Raw genomic sequence first — 25,176 nt, 5'->3', positions numbered from 1 at the left:
GACCCTGAAGTGGAGACACTGCTGTTTGTCATTTAGCAAACCCGTTTTTATTCTGTTGTTATACTTTGTGGGTTTTATGATGGGATGATAAGTACAGGCTTCTATTGATCACATCCACAGTGACACTAGATCAGAAAGACGGTGATCACCTTTGTAAACAGCTTCACTGAACAAAGCTGCCCTGGGACACGGCTAAACACAGACACTTAACACAGCCATTCCCAGGGCGGGTCTATGCACCTACCTGACCCCTCTTCTCCAGCACAGAAAAAAACTAACAGGTTTGTCCCCCAGGTGGCAAGTAACCTGCATTATTAGACTTCAGGTTCACCAGATCCACTTGATGAAGGAGTAGAATCACACTCAAGAGAGGGTAAGTGGCTTAGCCAAAGTCACACAGCTAGGAAGCAGCAGATGGGAGACAAGAATCCAGGCCTCCTGACAGGGAGGAGGGACACCAGGATACAGAACCCGCACGCCAAAGCCAAGAAGGGCGGCAGGACCTCTTGGCCTGTAGATGAAGCCAAATCAGACAGAACAAGCTTTGGTCCTGGGAGGGCCCTGAACAATCACCTAATCCACCCACCGTTCAGAGGGGTAAACTGAGGACCAGTCAAAGAAAGCAACTTGCCAAAAGTTAAACACCTAGAAGTGGAAGCCAAGACCAGAAAGCAGGTCCATCATGACCCAGTTCTTAACCCCCAGCAATCTGGAGAGAGATTTGAGGAATCTGGTATGGAATCGGTGAAGAAATCAATCCACAGGGTTTTGTGTTTTCTTTTCTTTTTTTTTTTTTTTTTTTCTTTTCTCTTTAGCAGGTGTAAGTCATGCACAAAAAAAGTATAAGGTGCCATCTGGGACCCTGAGAAGTTTACAATCTAGCTAGAAAAAACAGGCATATGCACAGAAAAACCAGATCAGCAACATAAAACTTCAACCCAAGCAGCAACTGTGTCAAGAATTCAAAGGAGACAGCAACGGGGCTTGTTGCTAATCTCCCTGAAGGAGGGATCGGGAAGGCGGGGTTTTAAAGCATGAGTCCACAAGACAGAAAGGAATGGGTACGCCCGTTCAGAAAGGAATTCCAACTTATAAAAGGGTTTTGAGAGACAGCCGAAGCTGAGTCTTGGGGGCTGGGAGCCTTCCATGCTAGGCCAGGGCCTGGGAACTTGCATTGTGCAACGAGTGGTCTTGAAACATTTGGGGGAGCAGGACAGTCGGAGGTCTCAGAACTCTTCACAGAATTTCACAAGTGTCTGATCACATTTCAACATTAGTGTCAGAAAACACAGCTGTGCTGTGTCTGCAGTGTGAATCACGATGGCGGGCAGGCGACACCAGTCCTGCCGCCACAAGGACCCATCCCGTCCCGGCATTCCTGCTGGAGGGTCATCTGCCCCTTGTCTACTGCTTCTGTCCTGAGCCCTGAGGCTAGCAGACCTCAAACCAGGGGCCACTGTGGTGGAGACAACATGGGGAGAAAACCTAGGAATGGAGGAAAGTCAGAGAAGCTGCTTCTCTTCTTCAGGGAGGAGACAGGCAGTCTCACAACTTCAGAGGTCAGAGGCAAAGAGCAGTGCCCACCCTGAGCCTCGGTTCCCCCACCTGACACAAAGGGGCTGGGGAGAGGAGCACCATGAGACCAAGCTCTGGACACAAGACTTTCCCCGACAGGTCCTCTTCACATATCCTGGGCTCTTTGGGTGGTGAGAGGAATGAGGGTGGCCCTTCAGCCACGGCCACACTTCCATCCAGGCCGCACAGAGAACAGCAGGGGCAGAACCAGCTCACAACCACCAGCTTCAGCCCCGCCAGGGGTCAGCAAGGGACGCCGGTGAGGCGCGGGACACTGGCACAAGCCTGGCATCCGTGTGACTGACCCCATCTGGTGCGGCCCCCGTGCTTCTCTCCTCACCAGGGGCTTGCCCCTGGCCATCCTGGGCTGTTGAGGCCTCCTCCACTTCTCAGTCCTGACAGCAGATGAAGATCTTTTCCCTAGGTCACCTGGCCAGGAATGGACAACACCCTGTGCCCAGGACCTGGGCTTCTATGAGCTGGCAGGGGCATGGGATCCTGGGAGAGTCTGTGTGCCGTGTCCCCACTCCCTGGGGCAGCTGGGAGGTCACCAAGAGTCGGATGTAGTAGCCACCAAACACTGCCAGCAGCTGTCGGGCCATTTCCTGGAAGAGGCAGAGAAGCAGAGTGAGGCCACAGGGACACACCTTGAGGGAGGGGAGCGGGAGCCTCTGGCCCCCAGCCCAGGAGTGATGCTCTCTGGGAGAGAAGAGGCGGGGCTGGCACCTGAGGCTCTCAAAGACACAAGCCCAGCCTAGAACCCAGCTCAAAGGCTCCCTGGCTAGGGACTGGTGCAGCTGGGCTTCTCATCTCCAAGGGGGAAATTAATGTGTATGAACGATAAAACGCACAGGGACTGGGGCTTGGTGGTAGAACACGGGCTTAGCATGCATGAGGCCCTGGGGTCAATCCTCTGCAATAATAATAATGATTAATAATAATAATAATGGACACATAACCTCAAAGCACTAGGGAAATTACCAACCCCCCTCACACCCTCTTCCCATTTCGAATATCCATGAGTCTGTAAAAGTAAGTGAGGTCAAGGTGATCACTTAAGAAGAGGAAAATGAGGACTTGGGGAAATTTCCCTTTGGAGCAGGAGTCTCCAATTCACACAGTGCACCTGGTAGGTCTCTTTATACAAGTACTCCTAATGTATTAAAAGGTTGCTTATAAAAATTGGACTTAACCCAAAAGGACAAACACGGTCCGCTGATGTCCAAATGCTGTCTCTACTACATAAGGCACCTGGAGCAGTCAATTCACAGCAAGAAAAGGCAGAAGGGCGGCGGCTCCAGGGGCTGTGGGGAGAGGAGGGGGCAAGCGTTATGGGTGTGGAGCTTCAGCATGGGGGGCCGAGGGTGCTCTGGAGGTGGTGGTGCTAACACCGTGAACATAATCAAAGCCACTGAGCTGTATACTCAAAATGATTAAGATGGTGCGCTTCATAATATCTATACTTTACCAAAATGAAAACAATTAAAATGTACTTTGAAGAACTGAAGAATTTCAAAGAATTTTAAAAATTGGAATTAATGCATGCTGTTAACACACCCACTAGTCTAGCAGGTGAGATTCGAGGGAAACGTGCTTATTCCTAGAGCATATCTAAGGTCTTTCACAAGACCACTGTCCACTCCAAATGTAATGAAATACGCTGCGGGTTCCATCCAGGCAATTTGTGCCTTTAGAGTCAGGAATGAAGGCAGCCATGCCAATCAAGAAGGCCACGGGGAAAGGCAGGTCCTCCCCTCTGCACTGACCCTGAGCGGTGGCCCCGCCTGCTGAGCCCAAGTCTTCCTGAGTAACAGGGAGAACCGTCATACCTACCACCTGAGTGGGGGAGGGCTGCAGGAGCCAACAGATCGAAAGCATTTAGCCAGGGCCTGATAAACAACATCAATAGCATCACCATTATCACACACAAAACTCAGAAACCACCCAGTTCAGAGGACAGCTTTCTGTTTGACTTGTTCTTTGTGCTTGAAAATATTGAAAATGTCAAATAGTCTATCACTCACTCGGATTGGTTTTCTCACCAATTTGGTCTAGAATCAATAACATAAGAAGCTAAGAACTGTAGCAAGAAAATTGGCTAAGTTACATTCTCCCTTGCTCCATGACCTTGGGTGAGTCAGCCGACCTCACAGAACCTACTTTGCCCATCAAAGAAGGGAAAGTAACCCCCACCACAGAGAGTGTGCTAAAGCATTTTATGCAGGACAAAAATCTGTAAAAATGGAAAAGGTCATTTTAACTATCTGTCTTTTACAGACTCTGGGCTCACAGAAATAGGACGGTGCAGACTATACGGAGACTTGGGGAGTGACTGCGTTTTCCCTAGCTAAATTACAAGAGCAGCTCCTTTAAAACTATGCACACATACACACCTGATACTCAGGACAGGAAATTTTACTTCTATGGATTTGAAAACATCATTTAAAAGACCCAGGTTTAATGGGCTATTGCACCTAAGCCCAAACACGCATGCCACAATAAAGTATGTGACCTTATGAATCTTTTCTGCTCTTTAAAAAAAAAAAAAAAAGGATCCAAGTGAAAAGATTCATACAGTCATCATTTTCGCTTTGAAGTAGTCCTACTGGAAGGCCTCCAACTCCCACCAGGGCAAAAGAGGGGAGTCGGGGCTGGTTTGAACCTTGAAGTCCTAAAGATTAGGGCTGAAATTAAATGAAAGTCTTCTCCTAAAGTTCCAAATGTCCCCCAAGGTCACTCCTTGCTGCTTGTCTCCCTGACAGTGGGTCTGTGCTCCTGGTTTAGCCTGACCCAAGAGGCAGCTTGGGTAGCAGGACCCACAGAACTGGGGGGCTGTGGGAACTAGACCGCAACAGAATTCAAAGACTCATATCAAATCCAAATATCCCACGGCAGTTTAAGTAGAGAGATGGAGGGGTGGTAGGACAGATGGGTAGATGATTGATCAATTGATTGATAAACATGTTTTAAAGATCAGTATTGACAAAGTAAGCTGTAATCTGTCAACATGAAACTACCATCCGATATTCAAGCTGAGTACAGCAGAGCGTGCCTGGGATCCCAGCAGTTTGGGAGACTAAGGCAGGAGGATTGCAAGCTCCAGGGCAGCTTGGGAAACAGCAAAACCCTGTTTAAAAATCGAATTAAGGACTGGGGTTGTGGCTCAGCGCTCGCCTAGCATGTGCAAGGCCCTGGGTTTGATCCTCAGCACCACATAAAAATAAATAAAAATAAAGATATTGTGTTCGACTACAACTAAACAATAAATATTTTTTTTAAATCAAACTAAAAGGACTGGGGAAGTAGCTCTCAGAGGTAAAGCACCTCTGGACTCAATCCTCAATACAGGAAAAAAAAAAAAAATCCAAGACACTGAAAAACACAACCAAAAATCCTAACCAGTACAAAACAATTTCTATAAATTATTTTTTAAAGTGTTGGGTAGGCAAAAAGAAAGTTCAAAGATTCGGGCTTCAAGGTTTGGAGTCTACCAACTCAGAGGAGCCCCGCGGAATCCGCACCTACCCGGCCACCCGGCCTGTGTGGAGGAGGATGGCCCCCAGTCTCAGTGCCTGTTACCTCCGGCTCAGCCTCGGGAACAAGCTGGTGGAGCTCCGTCTGCACGAGCGGTCTCTCCTGAGGACGAGGACTGCTGGGCAGGAGAGGAGCCTCCTCCGAGCTCTCGGGGCCCTCCGCCATCGTGGGGCTCACCCCCGTCTCCAGGACAACATATAACTGGCTCAGTCTGCTTCTCAGCAAGGACTGCAAAGGAAACAGAGAGGAGTGTGGGTGCTTCCTAAATTGGGTGGGAGCTGGGAGGTGGCAGGCTGCCTGAGCTGCAGACCCAGCGGAGGATGAGCTAACTATGGACTCGATGCTGGCCTCAGAAGTATCTGGAACTGAGTCACATGGTGAGGGCCCCTCCTTCCCCATAAGAGCCCAGCCCTTAATGGCCTTATAAAGGGCTCGCCTTCCAAGCTCTCATTTGCTCCTCAAAGTGGCAAGGAGCCCAGGGCTCAGAGCCCGGAGGCTCAATCCCCCACCGGCTACAAGACCATGACTACAGACAGGCTGCCGTCTCAGAGCCTGATTCCCCCTCTGCAGAATCAGTAAGATCTCCCCATTTTCTGTATAAATGGTAGAAAGCACTTTGAAGAAGTGAGAGTCACCTAAACCCATTTTACCTTTGGATCCACCAGAGTTGATCATTAATATGACTCTGAGTATAAAGAAATACATATTCAGCCAAGCTTGGTGATGCACACACACCTGTAATCCCAGTGACTTGGGAGGCTGAAGTAGGAGGATTGCAAGTGCAAGTTTGAGGCCAGCTCAGCAATGTAGTGAGACCCTAAACTACCCTGTCTCAAAATAAAAACTAAAAAGGACTGGGGATGGATTGCCCCTGGGTTCAATCCCCATTACCCCCCCCCACCAAAAAAAAATTAGAAAGCAGAAAAGCAACCACCAATTTCATGAATTTCATGCAGGGCTTCTTCTTTCTAAGGTACTTTTTCTTGGATATTTTTCCAGTGTTAAGGCAATGTGGTCTACACAGTCTGGCCTCCTGGTTTATTTTGCTGGTGTTGTATGGTTACGAGAGCTTACCTCTTGGTTAGTCTTCATCTCCTGAACGTGGTCAGACAAAAACTGCACGCAGTCCTCCAGGTCGAAGTAGACAAACCAGAGCTGTGCAGGGAAGAGCCAGGCCCTGTGGCTTGCCCGCCAGCAGCCTCCCACTTCCAGCCCGGGGTCCACCCGCTGCTCCTTACCAAGGACCACCCTTCTGAGGAACACCCAGTTTGTTCCACTCTCCCCGAGCCTTCCACCATGACCACGTCTCCTCTGTACAGCCAGCAGGAAAAAAACAACTTTGCGTTCAAAGTTGGAAAATGTCCAGTCCTATACCAAATGGCAGTGGCTTCATCCCCCACAGGTCACCGAGTATCCCAGAGAGAAGCTAACCCTTCCTAGAGCAGGGCATGTGCACGCCTGTCATCCCGGCAACCTGGGAGGCTGAGGCAGATGGACTTCAAGTTGGAGGCCAGCCTCAGGAACTTAGCGAGGCCCTCAGCAACTTAACAAGACACTAAATCAAAGTGAAAAACAAAAAGGGCTGGGGTGTGGCTCAGTGGCAAATACCCCTGGGCTCAATCCCCAGTACCAAAATATTAAAAATCAAAAAATAAATGAATAAACCCTCCTGGCCATCACTGTTCTTCTGGGGCCACCACCCTCATCCTCTGTAGTCAGGGCGCATTTCTGCCTGGAACCCAGATGGACAAATGAGTGGAACCCTTCACAGACGACACCTCCATTGCTCATGCCCAGATCCAAGGTCATCACCTTGGGTGCTCTGGGGGAGGGAACAGGGTAAGCCTCCACCTCTCCTCCACCTCACCTTCCACCTCGACCTCAGCAGTCTCCAGGAGGCCAGGCCACACTCACAGGCCGAATCTTCCAGGGCCACACATTATATAACACCTTGCCATAATCACAATCCAAGTTCTAAAAAAACGAGGGGTGCCCCTCGCCTCCACCTCCACGCACTGGCCACGGCCCTCCACCCGGTATCTGCCCCACGAGAGCCAAGCACACCGCCCACGGCCAGCTGGTCTCCCACTGTCTCATCCAAAGAGAGGAATTTTGTCAAAGCTTTTTACGCTAAAGATTTCCAAACAGGTACCAGAGTAGGCGGCAGCCTCCATCCTCCTGTGTCAACTACTGTCCCCTCATGGCCACTCCTGTTTCCTCTCTACCTTCTCTCCTGACCCATCACAACACCCCTGCACACCCTGGCCATTTTGACACTGGGTCCCCTCATCCCCCAATGCTATTTTGAAAATGACAAGACACAGTTGCCTGAAAAGGAGTGTCCATGCACCCGGCCTCCAGCCCACCACCATCTGACATGCCACGTCACCGTCCCCCCCCACTCCCCGTGCCAACTGATAAAGCAGAGCCAGAGCTCAGCGAGGCTAAAGGGACCAGCAGAAGCTCCCTGTCCCCAAGGCCACACTCTGGCGATGTACCTGGTTCACCCCCTGACGTTGGGCTCATGTGCTCAACTCCACAGGCAGAGAGCTATGTAGTTCTCTGCTGCTGTTTCAGCAGCTAGAACATGTCAGGCACATAGTAGGCTCTCAATAAACTCCTGTGGGATAGACAAGGCCTGTGCATAAGGATTCTCCCCAGGCCCTGTGCATGCCCACCCCCCAGACTCCTCTAGGCTCTTCCGTGCAAGGTGCCAAGGAGATGTGGCAACCCCACTGGGCAGAGTCCAGCCAGGATCATGACCGCCAGCCCCAGTTGTGTCCCAACCCACTGTGAGACTTTGTACTTGTCACCTTAAGGCCTCCCCTCTGTCTCTAGGATATAGAAAATGACTTGAGCCAGGTGGACAAGGCCTTCAGCACCTGATCTGCCCCTCCAGCCTCATCTCTCCCAGCTCTGCCCTCCCTGGTGGCTCCTCATGATCCCCCAAAGTGCCCTGTCTGCCTTGCATCTCAGCCTTGCCAGGGCCTTTCTTTGCCCCAGGGCCAGCAAGGTATTGTGACCATGTGACCACATGCCTGCCATCCTCACAAGCCTGTGAGCTATTGCTGGCTGGACACCCTGCAGGCCTCTGGTATCCTTCAGTGCCCACAAGCGGCTCAGCACCAAGGAGCTGTCCAGAGCAGGGAGGAAGGAAAGGGCCTGTGACATCATCTCACCTGCAGGCTCCTGGACCTGCTGCACAGGCTGGGAGATACAAGGCCAACTGTCCTCAGGAGCCCAGATCAAAAGTGGGCCACCAGGGAGAGACCACTCCAAGCCACAGTACCTGGATCACACTCTGGCACCCTTCCACGGTGTCCGTCACCCCCAGCAGCACCCGGTGTCTCAGCAGGGCTCTATTGGCAGCCGTGAGCCTCAGGTCTGTATTAGTGTTAGCCTGTAAGACAGATGCCAGGCCCATGGTTGACCTCTGTGCTGCCAGGGAGCTCCTGGGCCAAGGCCACACTGTCCCACCCTGGACACCACACAGCAGCCCTCACCCTCAGGACTTGCACCTCCTCCCCTGTAAATGGGGCCATTGTTGGGACAGCAAATTCAAGAGTATCAGGCAGCCCAGGGCAAAGCCCGCCTCTTCTACCTCCGGGGGTCTGGCCCTGTGAGTGATGTCCCTTCCCTGGGCCCTGCTGTCTTCAGTTACAGAATAAAGAGTAAACAATGTCATTGACAGTGAAACTGGATTCAAAACATCACATTTCCACTGTCCCTGCCTCCCAGGAACGCAGGGAGGTTTCTCTGGGATCGTGGATGAAGCTCTTAATCCAGGCTGGGGCGCATGGGCAACAGCACTGGGGGGGGTGGGCGCGAATGGCCTGCGCACCTGCTCTCGGAAAGCACGCGTCTGTAAAAGGCCTGCCTCTGAAGACCCGGCTGGGGCCTGGGCCTTGTGCCCCTCAGGCCAGCCCTTCCTATACCGGTAACAAGAGGGAGGAAAGGAGCTGGTCCAGGTGGAACTCTGGGGGTAATGGGCTGCGGTCAGCTAGCGACAGCTTCGTGATGACGAAACCCACTTTAGTATGCGGTATTACCCACATGGCACTGGCCACAGACACGTTCTCGGGAACCTGCTTAGCAATGAGCGGTACTCTACAGGGGTGCTGGGCACAGTCTCGCCTGCCCTCCCGAACCTTCTGCTCTCAAGGAAGGGCAGCAAGGCCAAGTGAGGAAAATGAGGCAGTGGGTATGAATCCTGAGGCTCCTGTGGGTGCAAGGGACGTGGGTGGGGCACCAACAGCAACACGGCCAGGAGCCCGGGAGCAGGGATCTGTATGGTCCTGAGGACCAAGAAGCCCCACAGGTTAGAAGCCCTTGAACTGAGACCCAGAGGAGGACCTACGGAGAGCTGTGTGGCCACAGACTCGTCACTTCAGCTCGCTGGGCTCCAGGTTCCCCACCGGCAGACAAGATCGACAGTAATGACAGTTAATACCTGAGTAGCATTTACAGTATACCAAGTACTACCATAAGCACTTTTCATGAATTAAATTATTTCATTTGCACAAAAATCCCACAGTTATTTTGCCGCACATTAGAGGTGAGGAAACTTGAAGCCCTGCAGGTAAGATGGTAACTTGCTCCAAGCTGAGGGCTAACAAATGGCAGAGGTGTTCTGGGCACATACTTCAGGCCCTAAGCACGGGGCACACAGCGGGTGCTCAGGACACAGGGCTCACTGCTAGGAGTTTCCAGAGTGAGCAGATGGCCCAGGAACACTCCCTCGGTGCCCCTGGGCCTTTGTGCTGCCTGTGAGAGGCTGGGCCTTGCTCATGTCTGTGACTTGTGCCTAGCACATTACCTGGATCTCACAGGGGCATCACAGCTGACAGGTGAATGAAAGGAGGGGAGAGGCGGGGCGGGGCGCCCACAGGCATCCCCTGTCCACATGGCTTGCATCTGCAGCCTCCAGGCAGCCGGATGCCAGCCATTCTCCTGCCTCTGCTCAAGCACACCACTTTGCTTTTTCCTCTCCCCAAAGAAGCTTCCTGCTTCAGGAGCAGCTTGCTCCATTCATTTCTTACCAGCCAAGCACAAGGGCTATTGGGGGGAAGTTTCAGCACAGCCCGAGGGCAGTATTTTCTTGTCAGCCTGGTGATAAAGCCCAACAAAGATCCTTTCAGAATGATTCAGCCATAAAATTCCTATTTGTCCCAGTGAACACAGGGGACTGACCTGATGACATTTCCCCACATCCTGCCCTCCCTGTCTGAGTAGGAGCCTCGTGCCTGCTGAGAACCTCGGGGCCCAGCACTGTGCCCAGGGCTGCAGGATGCGAGGACAGGAGCTTTCCAAGTCACCGTGAGACAGCATCGGTGTGCTGGGCAGAACGGTGGTCCCCCAGGGACACCTGAGTCCCATTCCCCAATCCTGTCCATCTTTTGGGTGGAGGCTACTGCAGTTTACAGGTGGGGAAGCTGAGGCTCAGAAAGACTCTGGGAGCAGCCCAAGGTCATGCTGCTGATCAGTGGCCAAGCTGGAATCCCAGGCCAGGATGCTCAGATTCCAAGTCATGTTCTTGGTCAGCACCCTGCTGTTGGGCCAATCTGTGACTATTGTTAGGTGGCAAAGGGGACTTGAGTGCAGGATGGACTTCGTGCTGCTGCTCAGCTGACCTTCAAATGCTGAGATTATCTTGGATTAGCCAGGGGGTGTGATATAATCACAAGGGTCCTTCAAAGGGAATGAGAGGCAGGAGAATCAGAGCCAGAGGAGGTGTGGCTTTGAAAGAGGAGGAAGGGACGGGGCCTAGGAATGCAGGAGCCCTAGAGGAGCTGGGAAAGACCAGTGGACAGATTCTTCCCTACAGCCTCTGGAGGGAACACAGCCTGCCACACCCGATTCTGGCCCTTTGAGGCCTGGGCTGATGATCACAGAAGCGTAAGTTAATTCATAACACTGTTTTAAGTTTACAGCATTTTGTTACAGTGGCTCCAGTTCCCACACTGTAGAGTTCGCACTAAGAACATGGCGCAGAATCTGAGCATCCCGGCCTTGAACTCCAACTCGGCCATTTACTAGCAACACGGCTGTGGGTTGCTCGCTGAGCCTTCCTGAGCTTCGGCTTCCCCACCTGTAAACAGAGTCCACCCAGAGGACTGTAAAGCACTGAACGGAGGACTTACTGTACTTCAAGAGCACTCAACCCGTAACAAGAGACACACATTCAAAGAAACTACAATTCATGAGCCGTACCTTACGATGGGAGGGGTTGACCTCCTCTTCAAAGGTGATCAAAACCTTCAGAGGGCTCAGGATTTGAACCCTGGCTCTGCCACTTATAGTGGAATCCAGGAGAAGTTACCTAAAGTCTGACCACCCTCAAGCTCAGGCACCCAGTGCTGCAGGGAGGTGGGCTCAGTGACCCTCTTGAGCTTTCTCACAGGGCTCCCATGCGCACCCAGGGAAAGGTGAGTGAGAGCTCAGTCAGCTCAACTGACTCAGCACCCTCTTCCCAAGCTCTTTAAAACAGCTGGCTTCCAGGAAAAAAAAAAAAAAAAAACCCACAGGGATTAAATGAGAAAAACAAAGCTCTCTAGCTCTCTGGCATGAGGCAAGCAGCTTTGCTCCCCTCCCCATGTGCTGCTCCTGGGACACGCGGCCTCACCACAGGCCCCAAAGCAGCGGGGCCAGCCAATCACGGATTGGGACTTCCCAAACTATGAGCCAAAATAAACTTTTTCTCTTTTTAAGTTGATTAAATAAAAGAAAGAAAAAGAGGACTTTGTCCTGATGGTGATCTGATTTCTTTCAACCCTGGTGCATGTGGGCCAGAGTGAATTTTCATGGCAGGAGGGATTCTTTAAAAGCAGGCAAGAGGAAAGGCTGGCTTGGGACTCTCAGGCCCACCCGGCCCTCTGGAAGAAGCATGGCAGGGGCCTCTGGACCTCTCACCTTCCTCTGCTGCCTCTCGAAGACCAGCATGAGAGTCAGGGTCAGGCTGACTGCGGCCAGGGTCACGAGCAGCACGCCCGCCCAGTGGCTGCCCAGGGCAAACATCTGGCTGGTTGAATAGATGTTGGCCCAGATCACCACGTAAAACACCTGCGGGAAACCAGGGAAGAGCACAGTCAGGAACCCCCATCCTCAAACGAAGCACCTCCACTCCCAGGGACACCGGCAGAGGCCCCCAACACCCTCCTGGGTTCAAACAGCTCACGGGGCTGGAAGAGACCAACGCAGACTCTGGGTCTATGGGAACGGATGTGTATTCCCTGTTTATAAGCAAAAGCGGACTGCAGGGCTTTCAGCTGCTCCCAAGCCCTCTTTATCCTGATCTTAAGTAAAACAGAAAAAGAAGAAGTCTTTGGAGAAAGATAAGGTTGAGTCTGAAACCCACAGTGATCCTTAACTGGCCATTCAGCCTTTCGTCTCTGAACCTCAGTTTGCTCATCCGTAAAGTGATGATAATAACAGCTACTTTGGGGGTTTGCTGCAAGAGTTAACAGGGTAACAAACGTCACAGCCCAGCACTGACTAGAGAATTAATAAATGATGATTCTCACTCCTTCCCCTTCTCCCCAGAAGAGGGAGGTGAGAGTCAGCCATGCTATCTGACCAAGGATTCACCAAAGAAGCAAGTCGTAGTGGTTAAGACCACAGATGCAAAAGCCAGACAGCTTGTGTTCAAACGTATGTATGTGTTTGTGAGTGTAGATGTATGCGTATGCAGATGTAGTGTTCACATGTACACATACACACATGTGCGCATGCATATATACATACATGTGTATATGACTAGGGCTGGAATGGACCTCTCTGTGAGCAGAAGAGGAAACCAAGTCTTAGCCAAGATCAGACACTGAGTTCAGAGCCTGGTGGTCTGCAGATTCCCAGTCCAGGTTCTGCCCATAGGAAACCCCAGCTCCCACCCTGTATGCAGGGACTTGGTTACAACTCTCTCCCACAGTTCTCTTCCAGTGCCAAATCCAGGCCCATGTGGTACCACTCTTCCCCAGGCAATTAACTGGGTCACCAGCTGCCAAGTCCCTTATCTGCTGCAGGATACAACACTGCATTTGGCAGTGGGAGAAGGCCAGGGCCGGGCCAGTGTGTGCCCATCTCACTGCTTACCACGGCAAAGGCCAGCCGCATGGGCCTCGAATTGTAGATGATGTATCTTCTCACTTGGGGCTCCAAGAGGGCACTCTCCGCCAAGCTCCTGTACTGGTCAGCAGGGACCTGTTAGGCCACCCAAGGGAAAGAGAACAGTCAACCACAGGGCTACTCCACCCCATCCCGCCAGCCTGTTCCCATGGTGGGTGGGGGGGGTTAGGCCGCCCCAGGGGCAGAGTGAGTCCTGGGTGGAAATCACAGGTGCAGGCTCAGGGAGAAACAGCCATCCTGAGAAGGTGAACAGCTTGAGAGCCAGGAGAATCTCAAGGGGTCTGTCCCCACAGCCTGAGACTCAGTACCTTGGGGCAGGCACAGCATGGGCTGACAGTCAAGGCACAGGCCTTGGGAGTCAGGCGGCCCTGGCCCAATGCCCTGCCACTCTTGTGCTGTGTGAACTGGAGCAAGTTACCCCTTTCTCTGAGCCTCAGTTTCCCCCTCTACAAAATGCAGGGAACCCACCTTGTAGGGTTGGGTTCTTATTAAATTAGATCAGACACAAACTGTGCTTGGCACAGTGCCAGGTGCATGGTGACCACCAGATACACAGGTGCTACTGTCAATACTGCAATATCCGCATCCACTAGCACAGCCCAGAGTCCCACATGCTCTCCCTGCCCAAACAAAAGTGTCTGCAGAATGCCCTATGAAAGTAGACCAAGGATAAAGAACTTACCAATTAAAAATTACATTTAGGAACATGGTACAACAATATATAAACTGTACACCAATAAGAAAACTGAACCCGAAGACGACTATGTGAGAAAGATGCTCTTCTGCTTGGTGCAGTGGTGAACCCAGCTACTCAGGAGGCTGAGGCAGGAGGATCTAAAGTTCCAGGCCAGCCTCAGCAACTTAGTGGGGCCCTAAGCAACTTAATAACACTGTGTCTCAAAATAAAAAATGAAAAGGGCTGGGGACGTGCTCGGTGGTACAGTGCCTCTGAGTTCAATTCCCAATTTAAAAAAAAAAAAATCTGTACAAAGGTGGAAAGGAAATGCAGAATGACGAAGCCAATAGGTGCCGACATGATATTAGCTTGATTCGTCAAGTCTTCATCTGATGGTGACCCAATGTTGTTCTGAACAAAAATGCAATTCAGCTTCAAAGAAATAAATTCTGAAATCTTCCGGGTAAATGAGCAGTATGTGCTCCCCATCTGTGCCTGACCAACCTGGCCTTCACAGGAAACCCTCATCCTGCTGGGGTTTGGGAAGGGAAAACCACCCTCTGGCACTTCCCACTTCCCAAGAGCTTCGATTTTTCGATGTGCCAGAGACAGTGCAAATGTTCCTCAGACATGACTTCACTTACTCCTAACTAAACACCAATATAATAGGTATTGATAACTGATAATCTTTTTTAAAAAAATTTTGAGACAGGGTCTCGCTAAGTTGTTTAGGGCCTTACTACATTGCTAAGGCTGGCTTTGAATTTGCGATCTTCCTGCCTCGGCCTCCCGAGCCGCTGGGTTTTGATATTGTCTTAATCTGCAGATGAAACAGACTCAGAGAGGATAAGCTATCTATCCAAATTCACAGAGGCAGCGGGCAGCAGAGCCGGGTCTGAGTGCAGAAGAGGGGGTCTGGGAAGCCCGGGCCTGCGTTCCCTGCATCCGGAGGTGAGTTCACACAAACTTTCCTTTGCCAGCAAGAACAGCCCCCTCTCCTGCAAGGCCCTCCTCCTGCCCACCCGGTGTACTCCCGCTTGTCCTCGAGGCCCCACATCAAGGTCTGCTCCTCGGAGGCTCTCCCAACCACTCACGTGGGCAAGGCTCACCAATCTCCCTGGGCACGTCTTCAATGCTTTGCTGCGTCATTGTGTCCCACAGTCCTGACTCCTACAGTCCTGACCCCTCCAACCCTTGTCCATTTCCCCAGTGGGCTCTGGGAGCAGTGTGAGCTTGGGGTCCTGCTCGCCTCTACACTGCTGAGCCAGCTAGGCGCCTGGCACAGAAGGGACACCCCCAAACACACCTTCAGGAAGTGAGTCCATCAAGAAGACAGGCCAGTTCCCACACACCTTCCTTACGTCACCCACCACAGCAGGCAGGGGGACGTTCATAAATACTTGGAGAATAACTGGGTGAGAGGACAGATGGGTGGATGACGGGTAGACAGACGGATGGAAGGGAAAGCAGTGGGGGCTTGAGGGCTTGGTGAACATAGCACTCGCCTGAATGCCCCAGGTCTGCAGTTGCTCCTCTGCGGTTCCCAGGTCGAAGGCCATGGGTGCACAGGTATTGTCGACCCGGAGGACGGTGAGGACCTGGCCGTTGTGGAGCTCTGAGAAAAGAGCAGAAAGAAGCCTCATCTGGCTGCACCAGAGCCACCTCGGAGGAGGCCAGAAACGAAGGCATCCCCCCACTGGCTGTGAGAACCTTCTCATGACAAGGAAGGACACGGCTGTCCTCAAATCCCTAAGGACTGGACTTGATTGGGAAGCCCCAGGGAGACAGTACTGAGGCCACAGCAAGGAAGCCACTGGGATACTACGTGAGACAAGGCAAGGAAGACCTAACCTCCCCAAAGGGAAAGCTGTCCTCTCAAAGAAAGGGTGGGTGAGTCCCCATCACCAGGGCCACTTAAACAGCGACTGAACAACCAACATTGAGGGGAACGATGACATCAAGGGGATTACGTAGCAGACGCTGACTCCGGCACTGCAAAGGAAGCTTGATAAATGTCTCCTGAATTCCTAGCTGCCTCCCAGTTAGCGACAACCAGCTATGACATGGAGAACAAGGGCCCAGAGGACATCCCCACCCTAACTCCCTAAACCTGTGAATATGCTGCCTTCATGGCAAAAATTAAGATTGCAGATGGCATTAAGGTCACAGATCTTACAAAGAGAGCACATTCAGGACACTCAAGTGGCCCATCATGATCACAAAGACCCTCAAAAGTGGGACAGGCAGGCAGAAGCAGGGGCAGATGTGACAAGGGAAGAAGGAGGAAAGGACATTCATTGGCTTGGGGATGGAGGAAGAGGGCCAAGAGTTAAGGAATGCAGACAGCCTCTAGGAGCTGGGAAGGGAAACATTCTCCCCAGAGCCTCCAGGAAGGAGCGGAGTCCTGCCGGCACCCACTGCGAGCTCAGCGAGCCCAGGGTCAGATTCTGACCTCAGAACCGCAAAATAATACATTTGTGGTTTTGGAGCCTCCATGTTAGTGGCCACTTTGTAACAGGAGCAGTAGAAAATGAACACACTGGCTTCGTGGTGACCTCTCCTGTCTCAGTCTATTTTCTGCTGCTCTAACAGAATACCACAAACTGGGCAAATTCTACATAACAGAGGCTCACGTGGCCCACACACAGTTCTGGAGGCCAGGAAGTCCCAGATCAAGGCATCTGAAGAGCACCTGAAGCAGGGCAAGTGAGCGAGGGACAGACAGGAAAACTGGCCTGCATTCATCCTGCTTATTGGGAACCCAAGAAACCCACTCTTAATAACTCACTGCCTGACAGTGACATGCTCAGTTAGGTCAGGAGGACATGTTCCTGTGGGAGGCCTGGCCTCCAATGAAGCAACGTGCAGGAACAAGGCTCTTCAGAAGCGACCGGGTCACACAGCTCTGGTCTCAGCAGTGAACTGACCCACTGACGGACTCAGAGCCAAGTAATCTACTGGAGGTGGGGGACCTGTATGAGGCGGGCCCTCAATGAAGGGAGCGGGGGTCTAGGGGTTGCCCTTGGAGACTACCTCTCCTCCCAGCCCCAGCCCCAGCCTCCCCCTCCCTCTCTCTGCAGTTCTAGCCCACCGTGCCCTCCCCATCATGATGTTTTGTTTCCCCAGGCCCAAAGCCGAGAATCCAGTGGCCACGGGCTGACATCTACACCACTGTGACCCTGGATAAACCCTCCTCTTCTCAATTGTTTTTCTCAGCACCGCTCGCTCACAGGGGCAGAGCCCACCCGGACCTAATCGCCTCTTAAACGTGCCCCCTCTTCATACTGTTATGGTGCAACTCATTTCAACGTGCTTTTGGAGGGGGCACGCAAAGCACAGCACCCCAAGCACATCTGCCACTCACTCATATGTTAAAGGCACACATTCAGAACTACATGGGGTGGCACACGCCTATAATCCCAGCAACTCAGGAAGCTGAGACTGGAGGATTGCAGGTTTGAGGCCAGCCTAGGCAACTTAGCGAAATCCTGACCCAAAATTAAAAGTGAAAAGGGCTGGGGATGTAGTTTGGTGGTAGAGCATCCCTGGGTTCAAGCCCCAGCGCTGCAAAAATAAATAAATAAATAAACAGAATTATAAGATTAAATCAAAGACTATGCAAATTAGGAAGAGTAGACAGAAACAAAATAAAGGCAGATAATAACAACAGGTTTGGATATTGAGCCCCTACTGTGTACCAGGTACTGGGTGGAGGTTTTTCAGGATTTCACCGACTCCTCTAAGCACCCCAAAGGATGGGTGCCATTAACATAGAAAAGGAAACCAAACCTCTGAAAAGAGGAACTTGCTCTGTGTTAACAGGGAAGGCAGGAGTGGAAAGAAGCAAGAAGGGGAGGAGTGCACCAGACCCAGCACGGCCTGCGACTGACCCACCCCTCCCAGCACACATGGCCCTGTGGACTCCACGCAGGACCCTGAGGCCCTCCCGGGCCTGGCCCTCTGCACAGCAAGTGTGTGCAGGAGCAATGCAAAGAAGTTTCATGGTGTCTGTTTGCCTTCCAAATCAAGAGTTCCGGATTCCTGGCAATAGTATTGCTCATCTGTTCCTTAAAGCAAGCACACCAAGTCCTCCACTTAGAAATACTTGTTTTTACCCTTAGGCTAAGAAAAGCTACCAAAAGGGAAAGGATGCGTGTGTATTCACGTGTGTGCATGCGCACAGGGAAGAGCCCTCTTCCCACAGAGGAGCAAGAACTGGCTTGCCCAGGCTCAGTGGAGCAGCGTCTTTAATGTCCTGAAGGAAAGCTGCCCCATTCCACTCCATTCCCATTCCGGGGCTGTAGGTGCATGCCTAGGAACTGCTTCCCTAACGACTGGGGTAATAGAAGAAACCCTTGTTTTAAGCAGCCAGGTTTCAGACCCGTTAAGGAACCAGCCACACTCCTGTGGCCTTCACACGAAATGGAGCGCTGCTCCCCCTTGCCTGTCCCAGCCACTCGTTCCACCTTTTATTCAACCAAAGTGTTTATTGAAGATCCACAATGGGCCAAGCCATGGGCTGGGACCACAGACACACAGAGGCCCTGCCCTCCTGGAGCTTACATTCCAGAGGGGAGGCTAGACATGCAATGTTCATTACTCAGATAATTATTTACAGACTGTAGTAAGTACAACAGGGAGGAAAATACATCAGAAGAGCATATCAGAGGGTACTGACTGGGGCAAAGTCATCCGGAAGATTCCTCATAGGACGGATATTTGCACTGAGCTCTGAAGGGTGAATAGAAACTAAGCAATGGAAAGTAGGCAGGGACAAAGTAAAGAGGCAGAAGAAACAGGATGTACAAAGGCCCTGAGGCAGAACAGCATGGCAAAGAACAAAGAACAAGGGCAGCAACAGTCATTAAGACAGACCTTGCAAGCTGGCAAATGACAGGTTTTCATGTCAGGCCAAATGGGAAACCCTGAAGTAGAAAGTGACCCAGCTGCATGTGTATTTGAAAAAGATCTCTCCTGCTGCCAGGGAGAGACCAGAGGGACAGGAAGGAGAAGATCAGTTGAAAAGCAGAGGATGATGACAGGAGATGGTGATGGAGTGATCTGGGCAGAAACGGCAGAAGGCAGCCGGACGTGGTGGGGCACACCTGTAATCCCTGCAACTCAGGAGGCTGAGACCGGAGGATCACAAGTTCAAGGCCAGCCTCAGAAACTTTGTGAGGCCCTATCTCAAAATTAAAATTAAAAAGGACTGGGGGTGGGGCTGGGGATATGGCTCAGCTGGCATAGTGCTTGCCTTGCATGCACAAGGGCCTGGTTTCCATCCCTAGCACCAAAAAAAAAAAAAAAAAAAAAAAAGGACTGGGGATGTAGCACAGTTGCAAAGGACCCCTAGGTTCAATCCTCAGTACCAAAAAATAAAATAAAACAAAACCTTCTTAGAAGGCAGCCTGGAAATGTACTCCAAGGTCACCCACCCTTATCTAAAGAATGCTCTGTGACCCATCCCTGCCCCTAACCTAGAATGCTAGGTGAGTCCAGTTCCGAGGAGCCTCAGGGAGGAGGAGAGAATGAAGGGTCCTTACCTTGCCCCCACCCAGGAGGGCCTCCCGGCTGCAGGGCGCTCCAGCCAGGGGAGGAGGTGGGCAAAGGGCCGGCCGCCCCGCCGGGGTCCATCTGCGGTTCACAGGCCATGGCCAGAGCCAGCTGGGCTTCTACTTCCCCTTCCTGGGGCTGCGGCTCATCCTGGAACAGCCGACTAGGCTTCACTCACCTTCAGAAAAGAGCACAAGAAGGAACCTCAGGCCTGGGCCCAGGCTTCCTGGAGCTCTGGGAGGCCAAAGTCACCAAGGCCCATGAGAGTCTTTTTGCTGACTCTAGTCGTCCTGATGATGCCGAAGAAACTTCTTGGAGGGAAGATGAGGAACTAAAACATGCCCCCAGGCCAGGCCTTGGCTGAGAACTTCCCTTCTGGTCAGGGGCCTTCTCCAGCTCTTACTCCAGAGCTGACCAGGCCCACTCAGTTACCCTCACTGAGCAAGCCCAGGTAACCAGGCATGAGGCAGGCACATCTGTCACAGGAGCCTTGTTTACACCAAGGATCTCCCCCAGCTTCCCACAGACATGGCCAAGACACACAGGGCAGGGGCGGGGGCGTGGTCAGTGGTAAAGTGCTCGCCCAGCATGCATGAGGCCCTGGGTTCCATGGCCAGCTCTGGGAAACTCAGGGGAAAATCAGGTGATGGGAAATTCAAATCTAGTAGGTAAAAATACCTAGGTTCCCACATGGACTCCAGAGCCAGGCTCACTGGGTAAATGGCAGGCTCACCCCTCCACCTTGGGCAAGATCAACCTCAGAGCTTCAGCTCTTCCAATCACAGAACCTTCCCTGCAGGGTAGCTGCAAAGACTCAATGGGTGATTCGCATGAAAGACACACAGCAGCATTGGAACAAAGAACCTATCCCATGAATATCAGCTCTACCAAAAAAAAACCAAAAAGCCGGTGCAGTGGTGCACACCTGTGATCCCAGCAGCTCAGAAGGCTGAGGCAGGAGGATTGCAAGTTCAAAGCAGCCTCAGCTGACAAAAGCAACTCAGTGAGACTCTGTCTCTAATAAAATATCAAATAAGGCTGGGGATGTAGCTCAGTGGTCCAGTGCCCCTGAGTTCAATTCCCAGTACCCCCCCCCAAAAAAAAACCTTTTCTATTGCTATTTTGAGATTTAACACAGTTGCTATTCCTAAGTCAAGAATTTAGTTTTGAAAAAAAAAAAATTTAGTTTTGAGCTTCCAGACAGCCAAAGCAAACATGCAAATGCTGTCAATAAAATAGTCATCTAGAAATAGGAAAAAAAAAGATAGTGTAGTGATCAATGTGCCTTCCTGGCTACAACCCATCTTGGAAAGGCTTCTAAGGCCTCCAGGGCCAGGTCACTGAGAGGATAGCGGGTATCACCCTTGGCCACCTTCATAGGCAAAACACAGGGACCCACTGGTGGATGTTTTCCTTGGTAAAAACCTGAATCTGCAGGCCGTCTGCTATGACTGCAACCTGCACTGTTCACCTCTGTTATGTGTCCAGCCGGGAACCTGAGAATCGCCCCTTGCCAAGGAAAACTATGCCAGAATCCCAGGGGATGGCACAGCAGCCCTGCTAAATGCCTTGATGAAAAAGTCCACTAAAGTTGTATTTGTATAGGAGTGATACTGGGGATGGAATTCAGGGGAGCTCTGCTGGTAAGCCACATCCCCAGCCCTTTGTTGAATCTAGCCTCAAACTGTGATCCTCCTGCCTCAGCCTCCCGAGTTGCTGGGATTATAGATGTGCACCAGGGTGCCCAACAACTAGAATCTCCTTTTTGCTACCATGGTTGGCGATATTGGGGATGACACAAAGTTCCCAGTCGATACACATGTGCTTGATTCCAAGCTGGACCCAGGACACACTGCCACTGTGTCAGGGGAAGAGCCTGATCCTCCTGTGCTCACCACCTTCTGTTCTCTCAGTACTTTTTAACAGAAACAGCTACGCAATTTGTGAGGCCCAGTACAAAATGAAAATGCAGGGCCCCTGGTTCAGAAATGGTGAAGGGTTGCAAAATGTTGATAGCAGAACGTCAAGCCAAATTTGGGGACTTTCCTAAGTAGGGCGCCTGGAGTGACTGTGGAGGTTACATGCACTTGAAGCTAGTCCTAATGTTAAGCTGCAGAAAGTCATTTGGGAGCCCCTTCTCCCAACCAAGAATATATAAAAGATGCGCTTTTAACTAACAATTCAATCTGCCTGTGCCACACTCAAATGCCACAAAGCAACAAAATGTGAGGAAAAGACTGAAGACCTTGGAGCCAGAAAGCCTAAACTCAAATCCCTGCTCAGTCATTCACACGCTGTGACATTCGCTGCCGAGGCACCCAGCCTGAGCGCTGCTGCTGTCACCTGTAAAATGGGGGTGCGGGGCCTACTTCATTAAGCTGCTATGGGATGTGACAGCAGATGCCAAATGACCTCCAGTGGTCCACCCACCATGAGGCCCCTTTCCTCAACACGTTTCTCCTGCTTCACAGGCAACAAAACTGAGGTCACATGTGTGAAGTGATCTGTACAAAGCTGGGTGTCTAACAGCCAAGAAATCAGAGAAGAGCTCCCGCTATCCAGCTCTGGAGTCCAAGGCCACAGTTCCCAGGCCTTTGCACCTTTGGACCCTGGTCTGACTGTCTCTTCCTGAAACTGCCTTTAAAATGAGGGGTCAGGGCTGGGGTTTGGGCTCAGTGGTAGAGCGCTTGCCTAGTGTGTGAGGCAGCAGGCTCGATCCTCAGCACCACGTAAAAGTAAATAAAGGTATTGTGTCCATATACAACTTAAAAATATATTTTTTAAAAAATGAGTGGGTCAGGAGAGACTGCATTTCCCAGGCCTGATCTAGAAACAAATTCCACTCAGATGGAAAGCTCTCTGCTGGGAGGGCAGGGTCTCCCCTCATTACCTAACCTGAGTCCTGGTCTACAGCAACACTCATAAATCTGACAAGCATTTACCAGCCAATCATATCCTGCCTCACTACCTTCCTCTTACTTTGTACCCCAAGAGGCATGAAAGCAACAAAAATAGATGAACCCACAACCAATGAAGCCCTTCTCTGCTTAACTTGATCACCGACTAGGCCCACAAGGCAAAGAATATCCCATCCACCCAGGCTCCAGACAAAACCCAGGGACCCTGCAGCTGGGAGCCTGTAAGTCAGAGGAACTGCTCTGGAGTCTCAGAAAAGCCTGGCAACCTAGTATCAAGGAGGAACCACACAGGAGCTGGAGTTGCTGAAATCTGAGGTCTCCTTTCAGACTGCACAGGAGGTTCCATTAGTTGCAAAATCCCACAATGAGGCACTGTCTTTCCAGAGTTGGGGGAAGGGGTGTGGGCGGGGAATCACAGCACCCTAGTTGGTCTATCAGCCACCTTCGGAGTCCCAATCAGCAGGCTTCATTCATTCACCTGAAGCTGTTCTCTGATGGCTAAAAGTAACCTGCCCAGTCCTACTACTTCCCACCTGTGTGACCTTGAGCAAGTTACTGGACTTCTCTCTGCCTTGGTATCCTCATGTGTCAGCGGAGATAATGGTGGTGACTTTAGACTGTTGTGAGGTTTAGCTTTCACAGGCATAAATCACTCTGAATAGCACTGGGAAGCAGCTGAAGGAATATAGCCCTAAGAACCTTCTAGGGCCAGGCCCTGAGCATGAGACCAGAGATAAAAATCTGAAGTCCCTGTCCAGTCCTCCCTGCTGAGGATCACTATCTGAGGGAAGGACAAACTAAGAAAGAAAATTACCGGACAAGTAGGGAACAGGAGGGAGCTTTGAGGTGGGAAGTGTTCTCCAGGCTTCCTGGGAGAGAAGGGGGCTCCTTGGCTTGGCAAAGGTGAGGGGGAGAGAAGCTAGTGAGCAGGACCTGCCCATCAGGGGAGAGTAGGGCTGCTCCTGCCCCCCACCCCCAGCATCTTAGGCATCCAGATCCAGAGGTGGCAAAGGACAGGAGGGGAGCTGGCAAGACCCCAGGGGCAGAAACTAAACTGTCACCCAGAGCGCTGTATGAGGGCCCCCTCCCACTCAGCCCGGCTTCAGTCCCAGGTGACAGTGGGAGAGTCCGACACCAGGATGGAGGCGCACTGAGGGAGGGAGCAGAGCTTTGGGACTCCTGCCACTAGTTCCAGAGTCCTGGCCTCTGGGCTCCCTCTGGGGATTCTGTGGCTAACCAGACCTTCCAGGCCCCCGCGCACCAGCTGGATGCCCAGAGGTCCCTAGCTCTGTTGACACCGCAAGAGCGATGTTCTGGCCTGAGATTCCTCACAGGGAAAGAGAAACGACCCCGTTTTCCTCCCTCGGGTCAGGTTTGTTTGTGGAACTGGAAATTCTACAAGAGATCACAGGAGGGCCCGCCCCAGAAGTTTTGGGGTGGACAAGCCTGGAGTAAATGAGACAAAGCTCCCCATTTTACAGATGCGGAAATTAAGACTCGAAAAAGAAAGTGAGCCATTCGGGATCAAGGCGCCAGTCGGGGACGGAGCTAGAACTGAAACCCCGGCTCCTCCAGGCCCAGGAGGTCCCACAGAACGTGGTGGCCGTGGCCTGGGCAGCGGTGCCTTGCCCTGGTCTCTGCCCTTCCATCTCGTCCAGGTCTGCTGCCTGGCGGTGGGCGGGGGTCTTTTTCACCCCAAAAAACACCCCCGCCCCAGTCCGCGGGCTCCGGGCCGACCCGGGGAAGGGCCCCAGGAGCGCGCTGCATCTCGGAGTCGCCGAGCCAGCCCGGCCCTGGGCGCGAGCGCAGGCCGAGACGCCGGCGCCGCCCGGCACCAACCCGGGACCGCGGGCGCACGGGCGCGCGCACACTCACCGCCGCCGCCGCCGCCGCCGCCGCCGCCCGGAGACGCGGAAGGTCGGGGGCGCCGCGCCCCTCCGCGCCGCAGCCTCCCGACGCCACCGGCCCGCGCCCGCCCGCCCCAGCGCGCGGCACCGCCCTCCCGGGCCCGCCCCCGGCCCCCGCCCGTCACCCCACCGGGAGGAGCCGCCCGCCGGGCCCGCCGCGGGCCTGGAGGGAACGCGTGCCGGGCCGCGGAGCCCAGCTGGGAGGCGCGTTTCATCAGCCCGACTACCCAGGGACGCCAAGGGCCTCCGCGCCCACCGCGGCGTCGGGACCTGGGGCTCTGCGGTGCACCCCGCGCCGGGACCTACGACACGTTTCCCCGGTAAAGCAGCGGCGGACCTGGGAGGTCAAGTCCCCCATGACACAAGTCACAGGGTCCCGTGGATGAGGCAGTTTAAGGGACCAGAAGTTATCAGGGACCTGTTTTTAATGAAAAATTAGGAGTTTGGGGATCAGGCTGCCTGAGCTCCAATCCAGGCCTCTCCACTAATTATATCATCTTCGTAAATAATGTAACCCTCCCGCCTCTTGTTTTCCTAAAAATCATTAATTATAACGATGTCATAGGGTTGTGTGAAGATTTAATGAGATAATCTCTGTGAGGTGTTCGAAACAACCAGTCACCTTGTTCTGCTGGTATTCACAAGGGCTACCTACTGTGTCAGCCACCACCCCCTCCATCATCACTCAAAATTGCAAAAGGGTCTGCAGTGAAAAGTTAGTGCCCCCTCCCCTGAGTAGAGCACTAACCTTGAGTATTTTTTCTTAGAGCCCACAAGTAAGTACTTGTCTTTACAGCAGATTCTGTTTTACGGGGGATCCTGCTCTTCCATTCAACAGAGTTCCTGGCTGGGTATTCATCTCCACTCTGCTTTCTTTTGAAGGGGTTCATAA

The 25,176-nt window shown here is 52.3% G+C and overlaps 1 protein-coding gene across 3 annotated transcripts; it reads right to left on the bottom strand.

The window, feature by feature from the left end:
- Window positions 1–1,054: 1,054 nt before the first annotated feature.
- Tmem268 (transmembrane protein 268) lies at window positions 1,055–24,342 on the bottom strand. 3 transcript variants are annotated; one of them, XM_046451810.1, is made up of 9 exons: window positions 24,256–24,342; window positions 19,450–19,637; window positions 15,412–15,521; window positions 13,198–13,305; window positions 12,019–12,168; window positions 8,399–8,509; window positions 6,184–6,264; window positions 5,101–5,337; window positions 1,055–2,180 (listed from the first exon to the last, which is right to left on the bottom strand). In XM_046451810.1, the coding sequence occupies exons 2-9, from the start codon at window positions 19,556–19,558 to the stop codon at window positions 2,001–2,003; spliced, it is 1,086 nt and encodes a 361-aa protein (XP_046307766.1). In that variant the 5' UTR covers window positions 19,559–19,637; window positions 24,256–24,342; the 3' UTR covers window positions 1,055–2,000. The 3 variants fall into 3 exon arrangements, with proteins under 3 accessions (XP_046307766.1, XP_046307765.1, XP_046307767.1); XM_046451809.2 differs by having other exon boundaries at window positions 24,253–24,337; XM_046451811.2 differs by lacking the exon at window positions 24,256–24,342 and having other exon boundaries at window positions 5,155–5,337.
- Window positions 24,343–25,176: the final 834 nt, after the last annotated feature.

This window comes from Marmota monax, unplaced genomic scaffold, assembly GCF_021218885.2.
Source record: "Marmota monax isolate L192 unplaced genomic scaffold, Marmota_monax_Labrador192_F-V1.1 WCK01_AAM20220418_F8-fsc00020, whole genome shotgun sequence".
In the NCBI taxonomy this organism is placed as follows: domain Eukaryota; kingdom Metazoa; phylum Chordata; class Mammalia; order Rodentia; family Sciuridae; genus Marmota; species Marmota monax.
The sequence above is the reverse complement of the archived record's forward strand: the minus strand, read 5'-3'. Positions and strand labels throughout refer to the sequence as shown.

What these genes read in the sequence shown, in the direction of transcription:
- Tmem268 (XM_046451810.1), bottom strand. Translation starts at nt 19,558, where the DNA reads ATGGCCTGTGAACCGCAGATGGACCCCGGCGGGGCGGCCGGCCCTTTG. An exon ending in CCCTCCTGGGTGGGGGCAAG is followed by an intron (nt 15,522 to 19,449) that starts GTAAGGACCCTT and finishes CTCTTTTCTCAG; the next exon opens with AGCTCCACAACGGCCAGGTC. An exon ending in TGCAGACCTGGGGCATTCAG is followed by an intron (nt 13,306 to 15,411) that starts GCGAGTGCTATG and finishes GTGGCCTAACAG; the next exon opens with GTCCCTGCTGACCAGTACAG.